The sequence below is a fragment of the Drosophila elegans genome, unplaced genomic scaffold, assembly GCF_018152505.1.
Source record: "Drosophila elegans isolate 14027-0461.03 unplaced genomic scaffold, ASM1815250v1 contig_208, whole genome shotgun sequence".
In the NCBI taxonomy this organism is placed as follows: Eukaryota; Metazoa; Arthropoda; class Insecta; order Diptera; family Drosophilidae; genus Drosophila; species Drosophila elegans.
The window spans coordinates 12037059-12057154 of record NW_024545578.1 but is presented as its reverse complement, the minus strand read 5'-3'; the positions used below and the strand labels follow the sequence as shown (position 1 = coordinate 12057154).

The 20096-nt window shown below is 37.8% G+C and overlaps 1 protein-coding gene across 1 annotated transcript; it reads left to right on the top strand.

The window, feature by feature from the left end:
• The first annotated feature begins 430 nt into the window (after nucleotides 1–430).
• LOC108135648 (cell death protein hid) lies at nucleotides 431–18947 on the top strand. Its single transcript, XM_017256476.2, has 4 exons — nucleotides 431–1286; nucleotides 13646–14183; nucleotides 15052–15364; nucleotides 17711–18947. Exons 1-4 carry the CDS (start codon nucleotides 935–937, stop codon nucleotides 17789–17791), a joined length of 1284 nt encoding a protein of 427 aa, XP_017111965.1. The 5' UTR covers nucleotides 431–934; the 3' UTR covers nucleotides 17792–18947.
• Nucleotides 18948–20096: the final 1149 nt, after the last annotated feature.

Genomic DNA, 20096 nt, shown 5'->3' with positions numbered 1-20096 from the left:
ATTGTTGCTATCTGTCGACATATTTTGTGATTTTAATACAAATACAATTGAATAAGTAATAGTTTTTTGTTCAAAAACATAATTATTGGGTCCAATACTTAGCCATAAGAATGTCGGTAGATTTGTTTCTGCCTAATTTCCATCACTGCGAGTATACCCTCTCTTTCTGCAATTAATGGATGCACAAAGAGCGAGGTTTTTTAAATTTTTTTCTCTTGCCCCTCAACCTCTCCGCCAGAAACCGAACCCCCCTACCCCAACTACCTGCGTGCATGTGCATGTGCAGGAGCGAGTGAGAGCGAGTGAGAGAGAAAGAGGGATTGCACTGGCTGCGGCCTACGTTGCGCCTACGCCACCCCTCTGCCGGCGTCGCTGCCGAGGCGCTGCCGCCGTAGTTTGAGGCTCCACTGCGAAGCGCACAGTTCTTTTTTTGACGCGGAGCCAGTAAGACGTGTTCTCTGCCCTCTTTCCTTGAGTCTGCGACACGTTTTAAGTGCTCTCCCCCATTGACAACAACAGCAAAAATCAGAAAAAAACCAAATATAAAAAAAACATCGTGACAAAAGTTGTTTGTGTTTTTAAATCAGTTCTGAACACGAAAAGGCTTGATGAAAAACGCAAAAGAATCCGAAAAACTAACCAACTAAACAAACAAAACTAAACCTGACTTGAGTGTTGCTTGACAAATCAAGGAAAATCAAATCATAACAAAAAACTGCACGAAAAATGCGAGAGTTTCTAATATTTAAAATTTTGCACAAGAAATACAAAATCAATTAAAGTGAACTCTAACCGAAAGTTATTAAACAAAAAAGAAGCAAAACAAACTAGCGAAGAACAATCAGAAGAAGAGCGAAGCGCAAACAAAGAGCAGGAAGGAAGGAAACGGATAAGGACAAAAAAGGAAGCCAACACACGCACACACACCCACACAATGGCCGTGCCCTTTTATTTGCCCGAGGGCGGCGCCGATGACGTAGCCTCGAGTTCATCGGGAGCCTCGGGCAACTCCTCCCCCCACAATCTGCCCCATCCCCACCCGCCCCTCTCTGCGCACTCCCCCAGCGCATCCTCCACCTCCTCGGGAGTGTCCTCCGCCTCCTCGGGCCTATCCGCCTCCTCCTCCGCCTCCTCGACCTCGGATGGAACCAGCAGCGCCGCCTCGCAATCGCCGAACACCACCACCTCATCGGCCACGCAGACGCCGATGCAGTCGCCACTGCCCACCGACCAGGTGCTCTACGCCCTCTGCGAGTGGGTCAGGATCTACCAGAGTCAGCAGAGCGGTAAGTCTACAATGATCTAAATGATACATTTTTTTAGGGAATTTGGGACAAGGAAAGGAAATGTTTGGGATCTTTAAAATAATTTCAATTAGAAACAAGGATCGAATATGCATTATAAATTCAAAAGATATCCGTACTTAAATTAAGCTTGCAGTTTACTGGATCTTTCAATGGTCAAGAACTGTTTTTATAACAACATTTTGTACTTTTATGTCTCCTAAATAAATTCTTGAATATTTCTATACCAAATATCGCTGATTGATATTAAAATAGGAACTATTTGACAAGTATCTTTTATTTTCATTTTGAATTATTTAAATGTAATATCAGTTTGTGATTCAAGTAAAAAATTACCAAAGAAATAGAACTACCTATAAAACAAAAAAAAAATATTTTTACCGACTGAGGATTATAATAAGAATGCTCCAAAGTGTTTCTAAATATAGTCATTGGGTGTCTTGTACAAAATTTCTCACTTAGAACCGACCGAGTTCAACCGAATTGATTAGTCTGTTAATTCATGTTTCTGTTTTAACCGAATGAATATATCCAATAATGAACAAAAAATATATTGTCTTTTGAAAAAAGCTGATACTTCTTAACTAAGTGATCCCAATTTTTTTATTTTGCCAGATAAAACTAGTAGCATGGGTACATTAATTATGTCTATCTTTCAAATTTATTTGAAAAATAGCGGAATATTTTTAAATTTTAAAAATTGAGTTTTTGTTGTTAATTTATTGACGAATTTAAGTTGTCGAATTCACAAGGAAATAACTTTACAGTCAAATACGTTTTTATCATTTTTAAATGGGTCAGCAATTAGCCAAGTTGTTGTTGTGACTTTATTTGTTAACTGCTTCAGTTCCCCTTGTGCAAGTTTCACTTTTCAAGGTTGTTGACTCATCCAGCGATCCGAACACTGCGTCAACTGCCACCAGGTTGTTTTTGTTTTCTTATTCCCAGTTTTTTGTTAATTTTTTTTTAGTTTTTGTGTATGGTCAGGTCAGCACTCTGCCAGCTTATCAGCCAGAAAAAAAGGGAGAGCGGAAGGCAACACGAAATTTGCATTAAATTACTGGGCCATACTCGAAAGGAAGCCGCAACCGAAAACGGTAATTCAATAAAAATTAATCGAACAAGTTCAAAAAGGGGAAAATTGGGAAGTAATTGAGAAGTATCGATTGGGGGAGGGAGCTGACCAAATAAACTTGAAGACACAAAACTGCAAAAACACAGGGAATTAATTGAGGGCAGGATCGAGTTACAATAAAATTGTAAACAGTTTTAGTTAAGCCAGAGGGTAACTGGTTAAATAACAAGCTAAAAATAACAGGCGATGTAATTTAGTAAAGATCCCTATCAAAAACAGTTTAAGATTCAGTTTGTTACTATACTTAAAAATAAAGTAATAAAATAATTATGGTTTTAGTGTTTCTATCATAATAACATTAAGATCAATTCGCCATGGTAAAAATCGCCTTAAATAGGCGCATAAATCTCCCGCCAATCCCGACTAAAATCTGTTAATGTGGTAAGCTCTACACAAACAGCGAGACAGATGCAAGACAACTGCCAACTTGGCTGTCATTGCGATATTACCTATTACCCGTATTTCTTGGCAACAAAAAATTGGGCGTGTGCTGGACCAGCAAAGACCAGTAAAGACCTGGCCATAACCAGGGGAACAGAAATGAGGTAAAACAGAGCTGGGAGCAAAGAGCTAAGCACGTTTAATTGGCACGCGCCAAACTCGAGTCGAATGTCTTATTTTTGAGTGTGTGGCTGTGTATCTGGGTATCTGCTAGATATGTATCTCAATAGCACTGCCCATATCTGTTACAGTTCGGCTAACCCAAATTATTAAACGCCATTTGACCTTAGGCAACTAGTTTTCCGATTTTCCAAAGGGGGCCGGACGGGTCGAGGGTGTGGGCCATTTGCAAAGTGTTTGACTTAACGGTTGTTTAAGTAGCTTTTGTGCTCGGCCACGTTGAGTGCGGTCAGTTTTTTGTTTCTTTTTTTTTTCTGTATTGTATTGTTTTTTTTTTTTTTTTTTTGCGCGCTTTTCATGTTTGCTTTGCGGTTTTTTATTCGCGTTCCTTAATTTTGTGTTGCCTTTGCATAATAGATTTTGTCGCTGTCGATGATTGCCAGCTGCGGTCTAGCCCCCACCAACAACCAAATTGTTGTTTTATTATTTTCGCTGTTTTATTTGGTTTGTTACCTTTTTGCGATTGTCAGCAACAGTTGGTCAAGCCAAAAAAAAAAAAAGAAAAAGACACGACGTGAGTCACTTTTGGGCGTTTCATTTTTTTTTGTCTTATTTAATATCATATTTTATAATTACGAGGAACTAAAATTTAGCTAAAATTCGCTTGCCAAGCAATGATTCAGAATAGAAATGTATTTTTAAGGAATTCGTTGAATTTGATATATTGGCAAACAAATCTAATACCGCTATAATTATGTTGTTTTCCAAGTTCTTTTAACCCTAAAACGGTCCTTCACAAGTCAAGTGTGCTTCTTAATAACCCAGTCGCTTCCATATCGCAAACATCCTTCCACACTTGAGATCAAATGCTTCAGTTAGCCACTCGAGTGGATAATTTATCTAATAGTGACACATCCCGAAACTAGTGAACAATGCTTAAAGCACTTGAAACAAGAACAGGATAAACTGTAGTTAACCAAGATGCAAGCACCCTTTTACAGACCCCCCAGCTTGTTCATATAAGCCAGATACTTTTAGAGCCACAAACGCGCTTAGTCATCAGCCAGCTATCAACCCTAAAAGCCTAAAAAATGCGAGGCGCAAACAACCCCGACAAAATTTCCTAAATACCAACAGAGCTTTTCCCTACCAAAAACTGAAAACGCAGAGGGGAGCCTTTTGTTTTGGGAGAGGATTAAGCATCCAGGATCCCAACGTTCAAACAGCCTAACAGCCCAACACCCACCATATATCCCATTCCGAATGGCGCCCAACAAAAGGTGCAATGACAGCAGTGGCTCCTGACTAGAGATGCGAAAATGAAGGTACTTTTTATTTGTATCTAAGTTGGGTAGACAACACAGTGCAGATAGCTGATAAATTACCATTATAAAATAATTATTCAGCATTATTTAGTATATATTGTTTTGAACGGAACGATAATTGTTGTAAGCTTTGGTGGTACCTAGTACCTAAAGCACTGAAAGGTAGTACCGAGCATTAACCACAAACAGATACCTCCCATCACTGGAACCACCTCCCCAAACTCCAGTTCTTGGTCGCTTCGTTTTGGCATGCAAATTCGCATCATTCGCTTGGCTTGGCTTTATTTTTTGCTGTTGCCAACAGCTGTTTTGCTGCTAGGCGTTGTTTCTCGCTGCCGACGTCTCTGCCGCACTTGACATTTTCAACCATTTTGTTTTGCTCGGCAACTTCGTGGATGCCTGGCCGAAGCTAACGGTAAATAGGCGGCATAATGGCGGCAAAAATGGCGACTCCTGCCGCACATCCTGCCTGGCAACAAAACACAGCTGACTGCTGCGCAGAGAGAGAGGGATATATATATATATATATGTGCCGGGAGAACGAGAGGGCCTAAAAGGACTCCGATTAACCGCAAGTTTTTGAACTGTTTTTTTTTTTTTTTGGTTTTTTGTACAGCCTACTCCAAAAGGGGGCGGGAAATAGGGAGGAGGATAGGTAGTTCCCTCCGCTCTCATCATCATCATTTGCATTTCGATTTGTTTGGCCTGTTGCCAAGCTGATATATATACATATATACGAAGCTTTTTTATACATTTTACTTTGCTTCTTTCGTTTCTCTTTTTCTTTTGGCAATTTTTTGTTGTTGTTTTTTCTTTGCTTTTACATTGACCGTGAATTTTTGTTTTCCTCTGCTTTTGTTTCTTTACTTTTCGTTTGTAAATTTATTGTTTTATTAAGCTTTTGTAATTGTTGCATTTCATTAAAGTTTTTTGCTCTCCGTTTTTATGTTTTTATGAGTTTACTGCCTTCATAAATTTGGCATAAACATTTTTTGATGATCTGCCCGAAACAGCTGCGACAAATCGTATCGGAAATCTTTACTCAAATATTATTTGCTCATAAAAGTTCAAAGTAGTTGGCTGGAAAACTTGTGGAACCAGCTGTGAAACACATTTTTCATCTGGGGGTTTGCAATTTAATCGAGAAGACTTCTTAAAAAAAGAGTTTATTGAAAATACATTTATATTTCAGGGTAGACAACCCTATCATCCTTTTTCCTAACAAGGCACTTTAAAAAATTAATAATCAACTGTTTTTTTTTAAGTTAAATCTTATATTAAGTTTAAGTACATTTTAAAGTTCAACTATTCAGTCTGTCAGCCTTTCCAATTCTTTTTACAAATTGCTTACATTTCACACCATTCAGCGCAATGAACTTTACACATTTTTCAAGTTTAAATGGCCTCGGGCACTTTGCCTAATAAGAAAAAATATTACCTGAATGCGGGTATAAACTTGACACTTTTGAGGCACTATAAGCGTCGGGAGTCGCTTGAATCGGGTTCAGACTGTCTGTCAGGATCCCTAAGTTGGCTTTTGATTAAGTCTCCGCTGAGGCCGTGCTAAATTGTTTGCACTGAGGCGTTCGGGTTAAGTTGGGGGCGTGGGGGGTTGGGGGGGGAACTAAGGATAGAACGTGCTCAAGTTTTTGTTATGAAATTGAGCCTAGACAAGCCAAGCCAACACTCCTTCTCCGCTGACAACTCGACTCCTTTTCAGCCAACTAAGGACAATGGGAACTTGTGCGACACGCTCAGGGCAGAAGTGGAAAAGGATATGTATCAAAAGGCGGAAAACTAGGAACAGGATACACTCCTCGGCACAGAAAACAGACGTCAGACAGCATACCTGGCTACTTGATATAATTGGCAAGCTGGCGAACGCTCCAGACACCAGTTAACTTACAAATTTTCCTCGCGATGAGCTCTCTCAAAGGAACGTTCTCCAATTTCCAAAGGGGAAATGTTTCGCGGCTAGCAAGTTTTAATGAGCGCTCTGGGAGGGCATTTACACTTATTAAGTGTATACTTTTGAATTGAAAATATATTTATTATCTGTCTGATGACTCTCAGTTGAATAGTCAGCAGTATAATTCACTATATAAACCCTTTTAACTAACTATTTTCTTATAAATTTTAAAAGACTAAAAAATGGTATAATTGAAAAACGTAATAAAATACTGAAACCTACTTCAGAACCCCTTCAATTTCCCTACTTCTCGAGTATCGATATCAACTTCTTTGGTAAACAAATCAAATGCGCTTACTAAATGTGCAAACAAAGTGCCAAACGACAATTAAATCAACAAATAAGCTCGTGTAATTGTGTACGCCAAAGGCGGTCGGTGGGTGGGTGTTTCAGCGGTTCGGTGATTCGGTGAATCGGTGGTTTCAGTGGGTCGGTGGGGTGCATCGGTGGATCGAGTATAGATAACCCTTCGGGCACGCCAGCTCCGAGTGGTTGTGGATGACGCAGCGAAGACAGCCAGTCTGGCCCAGTCGCATATGCAATTCCCATTCATTTATTAATAACTTTTTGCCGCGGCTGTTGAGACGTGCAGTTTGCTGTTTTGCGGCTGCAGTTTTGTATTATTTTTTTTCTCTTTTTAATTATTTTAATTGCGTTTCATCTGATCGAATGCTGGCGTACAGTTTTATTTATTGTTTAATTGTAATTTTCGCATTTACGTTGTTAATTGCAGCGTGGCGATGGAAGGAGGATTCGGTTTAATCAACTGCTAAATGCTTTTTGCTTGCTGCAAAGAAATAAAATTTGGTTAAGTGGCGATGGCAAATTTATGGCCATAGTTTTATTGCGGAAGTTAAAGAACGCTGTCATTAAGCACACTTTAATGTTTTGATTTTAAAGAAAAACATAAAGTCAATGATGTGTTGGATTTTACAGGGTGATTTTCTAGTTCTGGCCTATAAAAATGTTAGGATTACATGTAATATTTTACTAGTAACCCCACCCCATTCTTAAACCTAAATTCAATTTCTTTGCACAATTTTAAGCATTTTCTTTAAGACATTTTTATATTTGTTTGATCTTATTTCAAGCTGATTCAGCCAGTTATATTTTACTGTTTTTTCCCCAGCCATGTTTATATGTTCCTCTTGCACACAAAACACATGCTCCACCTCCGGAAAATCCTTTGGATCCCCGGAAAATATGCAAACAACTGGCAAAGACCAAAGACTTGTGTTTCGCTCAGTTTCCTGTCAATCGATGTGCATCGTATAAGTTCTTTGGGAACGTCGTCTTATGCCTGATTTTCCTTTTGGCTTTTTATAGCCTTTTAAGCTGTTTTCCTTTTGTTGTGTGGAGTGAAGAGAGGAAATTGAAAAATTGCATTTGTCTGTCGCTGATAAAATATTGAGCAGCTTGCTGCACATTCTATAGCTCCCTGGTTTTAGCTGGGCTGTCGTGATAAGCGTTTGAGCTATTTCCAGAAAATGCTCTCATGGAGATTGGCAAAGCATGAAAATGGCAAATGGGTGGGAGATTTTCGGAATTCATTCTATTCAGCTGTCCCTCAAAAAGGGTTTCCTCATTCTTTAAAGCCGTTCACCAACGGCATTTAATTCCTGAAATTTTTAATTAAATTCCTACATAAAGTTTATGCAACTTTATGTTTTCATTAAGTGGTTGCGTGTTTGCTGGCCCCGTTTTGTTTCTAACCTTGCGTCGAGAAGATTAAAAATATTTTTAACATACTTGCGATGCGAACTTAACTGGATCATCAAAGTCTAGAATTAGAATTGCCGACGATATGGGATTTAATTTCTTTATACATTTGACCTCAGGCGTTATTATCAAGTATTTCTGATGATCAGTGCATGAGTGTATTTGATAAATTTATTATGTGTTTTCTTGAATTCCCAAAACATTTTTGCGTGAATTTGATCGAATCTGAGTTTGCCAAATCCTCAACAAAGAAACTTTCTCTTTGTCTTTGAGACATTACGCAAGTTAATTAAATTGCTGTGCATCAAAGAATCATCCTTATAACATCTCAAAAGAACTTTCTCCTTCTTTTTACATGAATCATGTGACTGACTTTCCCAAATATGTCAACCGCTTCCGCATATTTCTCACCGTTCTCTTTTGGTTATTTTTATTTTGTTACAAACTTCTCGCATTCCACAAAAGGTTAATTAGAGGCTTACCAAAATTGGTAATTAACAGCGGGATAAATGACCATAAGTTCGATCTATAGATTGCAAATCGTACATAGATCGACACCTGATTGACATTCAATTTCAGACAAAAACTTGATCGAATTGCACAAACCCCAAAAAAGGCATGAGAATACAATCTTTTGTCATATATAGAAAAGCCAGAACACAAAGTTTCTTAATCAGGAGTCACAATTGTTTCCCGAATTCTCTACCAATTTCCTGAAGAGCCATTAATTAGTCACTTGCCTTGGCAAATTTTACCGTTCATCTGTGGAGAAACTGCGGCAGCTGTTGCCTAATTAAATCGAGGTGACAGACGATCGACGATCGACGATCTCAACTGAAATGCGAGTTGACCATCCAAATTAGTAATCTCGCATCGTGACAGTCAACAAATCGCCTTAAATGAACGACTTCAAATGTAATTTTTGTGGGATTTTTATTCACTGTTTGTTGTTATTATGGCGGCTTATTGTGTATGCTTCCTCTTCGTGTGTGGGCGTTTTGTGTTAACTGTAAAATGAGTTTTTTTTTATTTTTTTATTTTGGCCAAGTTATTCAGGTCTCCGACATGTATTTCATGTTGTAATCTTGAGCTTTACTTAACCTCAAGACGGAGTTCGGTGTTAAGTGTTCCTTTGTTCTGTCATCTTGAGCTTGTTTCGGTCCTGTTTTTCATTTTTTTTTTTTTAATTTTAAATTAAATATTCATCAATAAATGTCAATGTCAAGTGAAGTTGCCGCTTGCTTTGAGGGGTCTCGAGATTTTGGAAGAAGAGATTGCAGTTTGCTGAAAGATTCAACGGCTTGGAGTTTTGATGGCAAAAATGAAACATGAGATTGTTGGATGAATTCATGAGGAATTTATTCTCAAAGTTGTGTTTCGATGTTGTTTACTGATCGAAGACATAATTTCTTTCTGCAATGTTCCAGTTGAAACTGGAATTGGTTGTGCAATCGTGACTTTAGTTTAGTTTATTTGAAGATGTGTTTTGAATTTAATTTTAGATTATGTATTATTTAAGTTCCCACATCAGTTACAAAATTATCTATACAAAGATGCCAAAACTGTTTGTGATCTCATTTCATTGCCAGCCTCAACTTCCTTCCTATATCTTAGCTGGTCTATAGCTTCCTTCCCCGATATCTGGCCAATCCGTATGGCATTTCCCATTCCGTTCCACTGACCAACTTACAGAACTCGCACTTTGCAAACTCGTTTCGCCGCCGATTCCGAAGTGCGACGCAATTGTTCGAGTTGGGCTGCCAGTGATACGAGTACTCGAACCCGTACTCGTATTTATTCATACTTGCCCGTGCAGCGGTGACTCTAGTATATTTTTATGTGTAGTTTTCTTATTTCTTTTTTATTTTTATTTTTTTTTTGCATTTAGCTAGCACTTCAAGGTTATAATGAGCAACATATGCTGCGGGTACGCCAGCAAAACTGCAACTGCAACTGCAAATGCAATCAACTGCAAAGGCACAACTAAAAATGCATTTCAATGATGCCGACGACGACGACGACGACGATTTGTTCTTTTGTGTGGCAACTAAAGCGAGACATTTTTCACGTTTTTCCGCTGCCTTAGAGCTGTTCTTGAGCTTTTTCTGAGGCGTTCTGCTTAGTTAAACTTTTGCCTGATTGATGTTTGTCAGCTGCTGCCCAGCGGCCTTAGAAATGGTTGCAACATCGCCTAGAACCGATGGAGAATTAAAGTGAATTATACACATAATTGCATTTTTTTTTTCAGCCTCCGTTGTTCTGTCCAGATGCGACTGCTGTGGTACTCGTGGTACTCGTAATTCAATTAAACATTTTGCACATATTGTCGCCCGTGGAAATATAAGCGAATGCAGCAGTTCGAATAAAAAACAATGCTTCTAACAATTGGTCACGTTTCGTCACCAACAACTGCGGTCTTAACAACGAACTGCATCGCCCGCATTGAGTTGTGATCATAAAAATTGTTGAGGTGCCCGTAAACGATCGGAACCCAGTCGTCAAAATCACCTTATAGAGGTGGACATAACCGATATCGACAATTTTTAAATATTTTTAAAGTAGAAAGGAGTTTTTAAGATCTAGAGCATGAGTAAATTATATTGTTTTAGACAAAACAAATTCAGTGGAAAACTATTGATAAGGAACTAAGCATTGCTTTAAAATGTGTGAGTTAATAGAGGCATGCCAGATAATTATCACTTTTCTTTCCCTGATGAGCCACATAAATGTGTTAACCCCAAATTAAACAAACAATAGAAAAAATTGCTAGCCATTGCTTAACACCTTTTTAAATTGTGAAATAGATAACACAAAGTATTGCCATTAATAGGCATTAATTAAATAAAATATATATTTTTTTTTTCAAAAAATTAACACACAACAAATGAGATTATAACGCCTAATAACAATATTTAGCTTTTTCGAAATTATGTTCTGAGATCTAAGATTAAAAACCGATACCATTGTTAAGCCACGTCACCGTTTAAATAGAGAATTTAAGACACGCTCACTTAGTCGAAGATTAAATCACACTATAGATAGTTTGCTTACGTTTTTTTTCAGATCTCAGATTAAATCACAGTTTAGTAACCCATGGCAATTTATGCGGTATCCGATCACTTGGATAATTTATAATGACGTTGCCAGTACCGAATGAAAATGTATCTCATATGTAAATGGGAAAGCAAACGAAATGTGTAGGTAAATAATTTTCCACACAATTTGCAATTAGTAATAACATTTTTATCGGGCTGTTGCTTTGGCTACAGCTCGTCAATTTCATCATAAAGGTAATGCACAGTAAAAAACACAAACTTACAAAAAAAAAAAAACCGGAACTCCTATTGAAAGTTGAAAAATTAAGATAATTAAATTAAAATAATTTTAAAATATTTTGAATTGATCGTTATAAAAAAACGGATAAGTAGATATTTTCTTAAGCTGGCAATGGAAGATTGAATTGAGCTCACTCTTAAAAAAAGTATCATGTTTTAAAGAAATTGATAAACTGATATCATATGTCCTGTTAGAATACAAAATTGATTGATTTTGTTAGGTCGTGATAAAATATTATTTATCAGACAAGAAGAATATGACCAAGCTTGGTGGTATTTGTTCTCTGTGTACCAACATCGGCAACGGCATGGCTAGTTATATAAGTTGGCCAGGCAGTAATGATCCCTGCCGTTGGCTTCGCTTCGCTTCTGAAGCTAAAGCTTGGCAGATTTTCAAGGTTAAAAGCAACGATGGCGCGCGGTGAGCGCACGTGAGTTGGCTCAGCTGCTAGCCAGCGAAACTGGCAAACTAGTTTCAAATGCCTGCCAGTATCTTACAGATACACATGCGCTAAGGCTGCTGCAAGGAGTGGCTCTTTGCTCGCTTCGGTTCGGTTTGGTTCGGATCAACTTGACTTGGCCTGCAATTAAATACAGATTTTTTGCGCTCTTGCAACTGCAACTGCAAACGCGAATGCAAACGCAAACGCAACAGCTGTGGGCTCGTTTCGATTCGTTTCGAGTTCAAGGCTATTGGGTCAAATTGCAAATTAGTCGCCTGCAGGTTGACAGTGAGTGACATTATTATGTATCTGCACGCTGACCGCCGCCAAAGAGGCAGACAGATGGATCTATCGGCCAGATTGGCCAGATTGGCCAGATTCCCTGCGGTCACTCAATTTACTGTCGTTCTGGCTTGCTGTTCAGTAATCGTTAAGATACTTTTGCCGCCGGCTGCCGTCGATTTGTATAAATTTTGCATTACAATCAATCATTTGTCGCTGGGCAATGGCTTTTTAAGTAAATAAACATTAGGAAAAATCATACAGATGAAAATGTACACCCAACTAATGGGGGGGAGCTCACAATTTATGCGCATATCAAGTGGCCAGCTTAGAAGCGCATTTACCTATCAACGCTTTTGTTGTCGATTTGCATGAAATTGCAAGTAAAAAAAAAAAAAAAAACAAGAGGAGAATAAAAATTGAAATACAACTGGAAGTCAAACGGAAGATACAGATACGCTTCTCGTTACATGCATAAATGATGCTAAGTTGGGAGATCTCATTGCCAGATACAGATACTTTTCAAGTTGGGCCACTCAAGTAGACGCTCTTGGCAGTGTTTGCCAAAGATACAACACAAAAAAAAAATACTTTCGGGCAAGTGAGCCCGAGAATCGGCAATGGCGTGTAAACAAGTCAGATACAAATGTATCTTAAGGCGACTTGTAAGATACTTAACGCTGCGGATAAGTGGAATATTATATGCCATTGTTCATGGATATATATATATATATATTTATATATCTGAAGGGGAATATGCTTACAAGCCGATAAAATTTTATCTTTAAGTCTTAAATAGATTTGAAAATATTTTATATTAATTAACAAAGGAAACCTCTTAATGTGTTATTTATTATTACTTATTTTATGTGTGAACATGCCATATTACTTAATTAAGGCACCTGGAATAAAGGTGGCCGAAAACCATTAAATTTGCAACGTTTCATGTAACATCTTATTTGTACATTTATCTTAAAAACACCATTTAGTGGTTTCCCGGTGCAGCGGGCATATGAACATATTCAATTTTAATGTGCACTGAAGCTACCTGATCGTTTTATGGGCGATTTTATGATCGGAGAGGACTTGCCATAATTACGGCAGGTTTTACAGTCAGTCGACTAAGTGGCAGTTGGCAAGACAATGCGTTCGACCGAGCCCCGACCTTAGACACTTCCCTACATTGTCACTGAGTCAAGTTTTCTTGAGTCCAGACCCGGCCAATGCCGCCTTTGTTTACCTCATCCATTGTTGGGTGATCTTTATTACGGGTATAATAAGGTAAACATTCCATTATCAAAAGGCTGGACTAATTTTCATTATTTTCATGACTGAAACATTATGACAAACAAAATATAAAATGTTACAGCAGATTTATTAAAATGCTAGCCTTTTGAATTATTTATAAACTGTATATTTTTCAAAATTAATAATTCTTATCAGTTTTTAATTTGTTTTCTTATTGAATTTTAATTAATTAAAACAATTTTACTCACTGCCATTTGTTGACTTAGCTGAGCCATCGAATACCTACTGTATTTTAATTATAAAATGATTTGTTTTTCGTTGCAGCCCCGCAAATCTTCCAGTATCCGCCGCCGCCGAGCCCCTCTTGCAATTACACGGGCGGCGATGTATTCTTTCCCCACGGCCACCCGATTCCGAATCCGAATCCGACTTCGCACCCGCGCACACCCCGCACCAGCGTGAGCTTCTCCTCCGGCGAGGAGTACAACTTCTTCCGGCAGCAGCAGCAGCAACAGCAGCCACATCCGTCGTATCCGGCGCCATCGACACCGCAGCCAATGCCACCGCAGTCAGCGCCGCCGATGCACTGCAGCCACAGCTATCCGCAGCAGTCGCCCCACCTGATGTCGCACTACTTCGGGATGGGCGGTCCCTATTATGCCGCCTACACGCCGCCACCCACCCCGAACACGGCCAGTGCGGGCACCTCGACCTCCGCCTCCTCCTCCTCCGCCTCCTCGACGGCGGCCTTCGGCTGGCACGGCCCCCTCCACAGCCCCCTCTCGTCGACATCCACGCCCCTGTCGGCGCCACTGGCGCCCAAGATGCGCCTGCAGCGCAGCCAGTCGGATGCGGCCAGACGGTGAGTAGCCAGCGATGCAGGATGCCAAAACATACAGTGCCTGGGAGGCAGAGATTCAGAATCAGATTTGGAGCTATGAGCTTCCAGAAATTTTGCATATTTTAGGTGACCATGAGATGTTAGCACTTACACCCACTGAGAATTTATTGAAATAAAAATTTGGCAGGCTATTCAATCAGGATTAAAAAATATCTAAATGGTTTATAGGTACATTAAGAATTTAAGGTGATGAGCTCGAATTTTAGGTGACCATTAGGTGACCACCCTGTAGTTATTTAAAAGGTAATAGCTAGCTATTTTACAAATCTTTAACAATTAAAAAAAAAACATTTTAAATAAGCTTTGCTCTTATGAACTTAATATTGTCTCTTAAAGCCTTCAATTTTATAAAACGCAATACTCAATTTTAAATGAAATGTAGGGTAAAAAGGTAAAGAATCTAGAATAAGTTAGGAACTACAAAAATACTTTAATTTTTACCTTTATCTATCATGTAAAAAACGGTACCAAATATAAATACAATAAATGTAAAGAGAACAGCTACAGATAAGCTATACAAATGATTTAAAACAAAAACCTATACAATTGATTAAAACAAAAAGGAACCCTGTGTATTAGCTAGATTAATCAACGTAATCGCTGCACCTTACGTCTCATTCGTCCCCTATTCTGATTCCCATGACACAACGCCAAGTTTTTAATTAATGAAATCGCAAAGTTGTCGCTGGATTATGCGCACACACAAGTTGTGGTAGCAGTAGTAGTAGTAGTACAGCGACTGATAATTGCTCATGACGTTCCCAACTCACACTATAAGTCTATAAGTGCGGCGATATTTATAGTGCCCATTATGCGTCTCTTCCCACAGCAAGCGATTGACCTCGACGGGCGAGGATGAGCGTGAGTACCAGAGCGATCATGAGACCAGTTGGGATGAGTTTGACGATCGCTACGACAACTTTACGGCCGGACGGGAGCGCCTGCAGGAGTTCAATGGACGTATTCCGCCCCGAAAGAAGAAGAACCCGAACAGCCCCTGCAGCAGCAATAGTAATCCAATCAGCCAAAACGACAGCCAGCCCAATAGCCCCTGCAATGCGGAGAGTAATGCCACCCATAACAGCATCAGTCAGCAGCGACAGGTGGAGCGGGAACGACAGAAGGCGAAGGCCGAGAAGAAGGTAAGAATTTGTAGACCACTTGATTCATTTTGCAAAGTAAACTTTAATTAAGTTCATACCATTTATAAAATACCTTATTTTCAAGTAGTTATCCTCATTAAAATGCATGATAAATAACTAAGTCACTATTAGAATACATATTAAATTAATCACTTTCTTAAAAACTAGTTCGACTAGTTTTCAATTAAATAAGCAACAATGTTTTATAGCAAAATATACTATCCTTAGTTATTTTAGTAGAAATTTCTCAAGTCAAAGTCTCCTTAACTCCAATTATTTTTAATTGACATGAGAGGCTTTATCAACAAACATAAAAATCAATTTTAAAGTAGCCAAATATTATATCTTCATAATACATATTTTAACACATAAAAGTCAAATGAATTCTACAAATCCGTATCTAAATCTAGTTGATATATTTAGAAAAAATATTTTAAAGTAACAAGCCCCTTCTATACTAAAATCGCTGTCAGTGTTTCCCATTCCGTCACCTATTCCGTATTCAGCAATTAGAATAACAAGAAGAGATAAGTTGGGGAGTTCATTAACTCGGGGCATAGAACATCTGCTAGCTGTGCTGCTCTGCACTTCCCTCGAAAGACGTGGCACGTGGCAAACATTTTTCAAAGGCTCAATAGCTAGTGCAAAAGTGCTAAAAATACGCTAGTGCAAAAGTGCTAAAAATACGCGGCAAGGAATGATAAATTGCCACACGCGAAAGGAGTCGCAGATTCAGATGCAAGATACGCTCGCAAATGTATCTGTATTTAGTAGAGTGTGTATAACACTTTTTGCACATGCTAAATGTGTGATAAAAATTAATTGCGCAGTGCTAAGAGAAAGAGTCGCTCTAGTCACTTTATGTTAATCAAGGCAGGCGCCTCATATATATACATATATTTATATATATATATATATATATATATATATTCTCCTTAAGTCGGGCCTTTGTGTAAGCCCTCATTGAGCTCACTTTTTTACGCGTCGCGTTTTTTAGTTTTAGTTTCTTGCGCGTTTGCCTGCGCAATTGAAAGAAATGCAAACTTGAAGAAATTCAATCGCAATCGCATGACACACACACTGACTCAGACTCAGACTCAGACGCAGACCTGATACCATTCCATTTGCAATCCAGTTCAGTCCTATATTTTATTATTCCTACTCACATTGATTTGTATTTATTGTAATTGATGTTGGGTCTGGTCTGAACGCTCTTATCGCCCAACGCTTTGTGGGGGCTCATCCTTGGGGAAGCTGCGGGCTGATCGGGAAGCTATATAGCAGCTCACTCAGCTCGCTGGGATTTGACCTTATCCGAGACTCTGTCAGCTGCTAAATGAGAGCGTGTGAAATTCTGTAATCTGAAATGAACAGGCATACACACTCTTGCTTGCAGAATTAAATACATTTGGAACATTGCGAAAAAACTTATAAATTAGGAGAATAAAAGGGAGTAAAGGTTGATTTTTATTTGACATACAATTTAAAAAAAATAAAAGCGGGTACAGGTAAATTAAATGATTAATTCTTTAATTATCTGGATACCAAGAAAATATAAATTATTAATTATAATATCTAATTATATACCAGCTCATTTTATAAACATAACAACGAACGTCTTTCGGTATTAATTTCATAATAATTTCTTTGCCTACTCATACCAAAAAATATCAAATCAAAATATGGCCACATGTTCGATGGCCTTTCATACCATTAACCACAAAGTCAAAGCCACAAAAGTCCTATCAAAATATAGCCCGAAATTCGGGCAAAAATAGCAGAAAAGCAAATTTGCATAATAAATGTGGGGTCAGTAGTTGGGTATTCGGTGGTTGTAGTTTCCACCACCTCATCATTCACACGTGCCACACTGCGACCATTGAAGCGTGGACTATTGGACAAATAAATGGTGTAAATTATATAACCATTGATGCGGGTTTTGTTTGGGAGTCGGGGTAGAGTCAAGTGCGCTATATAGAAAAATAATTACACCAGTGACCGGACAAAAGTTGACCGCCCATTTGGGTCAGGCCACATGAAGTTCATCCGCTGGCCAGTCAATAGTTTCGCTTGATTTACGGTTCAAACTGATTGAGGGGCGGGGATCGTCGGTTTTCCAATGGGGTGGTTCGGTCACGTGTGTGGTTTTAGACATTTTATGCCACACAGGGGAGCTATTGGTTAAAATGATGCGAGTTCTTATTTGGATAGGGTGCTAAGAGGGCCATCTATTGATTCGAATATTGAATAAGTGTTGTATTTAAGCAGCTTGCAGTTCCTGTTGAAACATTATTCAATGATCTTAAGACTAATAAGTACATTTCTCATTTTCTTGTATGCTTCCAGAAACCACAGAGCTTCACTTGGCCAACTGTTGTGACCGTTTTCGTTTTGGCCATGGGATGTGGCTTCTTTGCGGCGCGATGAAACCGCGGGAGGCGTGTAAACGAATGATCTATAGTGAAATCATCTAGCGCTTAAGATATATATGCCGATCTATACATAGACATAGCGAAACCGTAAATAAGTGCAACGAATTTATTGAACTGCAAGGCCGCAAGCAGAAAGTCATTAATTCGTAAACGAATTGTTATATATACAGTATACAGTATACAGTATATACAGCCAACATACATGAACCGAAATATGTGTATGCCTAAGATTAAGAAGGTTGACGGGACACAAGAACAATATATTCTATTTGTCTATGGTAACTGCATTTGTAATTCTAAATCGAACGAAACAGAACTTTCCTCAAAGTGAACCATTTAAACTGCTCAAAGTAATGAAAACTCTTAGACTGGCAAGAGACTCAAATCACACTTATTTTTTTGCTGATGCATATTTTTGTACAACCTTTTGAGAGATATTTACAAATTACACAAGTACAAACGTAAAAAAAAGAGAGATAAGCAAAAGAAAACTGCCAATTTTTGAGATACTTTTGATAATCTTTGATTTGCATTTAATCATTTCCACACATGCATTTTCTTAAACAACAACAAAATTATTTCTATTGTAGAACAATGTATAAACAGCAATTTCAATGTCTTCGCATTTGTAATTCCGGATTGCAAGCAAAACAAAAAGTATATATTTTAAATATGTTTAACTAGTAGAATTTTTAAAAGTAAGACCACAAAAAAATCACACGCCTAGCTTTAATTGTTAAAACAAAAGCAGAGAAAAAAACGCAACAAAAACAAAAAAAAAAAAAAAATGAATGAAAAAATATTAAATTAATTTTGTATATAGTTTTAATGCCATTTTTGTGATGTTTTGTGTCTACGTTTTATGTCATGTTATTTTAGTTAAATTTCTTATGATTTATGTTTATTTGTAATTTTTTTGTCATTGTTTGTTCATCATCATATTCAAATTGGTCTCACAATATAGTAGTTTTAAGCTCCACGCCCAGGAAGTTGATGGCAATACGATTGAAATTTGGCCAAGAGAGAGATGGTTTTTCCATTCTTACACAGTCTTTTTTTGGAATGCACATAAATGATCTCTCACAACGGAAATTGATGGAAATTGATCTCCACAGCTAGCCAAAGTAAAAAAAAAAAAAAGAGATGAAGAGGATAACATGTTTTTATAGCAATTTTCACTATTTGCTTCGAATTTCCAGGGCGTTTCAATGCTAATCGAATACCGTGACATGAAAGCAAACATAGAGAAAATAATAAGAAGAAATCAATCAAAAAGAAAGAAAAAACAATTCCCAAAAATCGCATTGATCTCATGGATTTATACAATACAAATACATCAACCGTTTTTTACAATGAGAAATGTTATAAAAAGCAGAAAGTGAAACAGAGAAACAGAAACAAAAATTAAAGAAAAGTTTAGTATTAAGTTCGCCAAGCGTTTTAGTTCTACGTTCTAGATTGTTTAAGTCGGTTTAGTGAGTTTATTGAGCTGTCTCCGGACACGAACTTATCTGTATATAAAGCAATATTATTTGTGTAGCCTAAGTGACAGCCCCAATCGAATCCAATCCAATAACACCCAGTCCCCAGACAATTCCCAGCCACACAATAGAACATTTTTTATCGTACACATGTATCAATCTTAATTTGAATTACCACAAAACAGAACAAAAAAACTACATCCATACCCAAATGAAAAATTATTTTTGTAAATTTTTTGCATCAAATGAACCGAGATGTGAGTTCTGGGACTCCAACTCCCAACTCCTTCCACGGTTTATTGCTAATTAGTTTTCACAATGATCTCGGTAAAGTTTTGTGGCCTTGCGCCCAGAAGTCGACAAGATTTTTGGTTTGCCATAATTACTCAAACAAAAAGTTTAAACAAAAAAAAAACGAAGCAAATGGAAAAAAAAATCAGAATGAAACACAAGAAATTTATATTTTTGACCCAATGCGACTTATTCCGTTTTTAAATTTAAGTATCTTTACTCGACCTTGTATATAGCACAGTTCGAATTATTGAATCAAATGCCATTTTTTTGTATAGGATTTTGTTTGGTGCCAAAACAGTGACAGATAACTGTCTATGAACACGTGTATTTCGCATATTATGTAAACATATATATCATTACTTCAATCATAAGTTTGATTCAGCAATTTTGTCAACTCAATTTAAGAAAACAATTCTGTTTTAGTTTTATGTTCGGAAAGCTGAAAACACTTGTTTACTTGTACATTTTATATTATGCTGTAATGTTTTATTATACATAAATATCATTACTGATCTCATGAATATT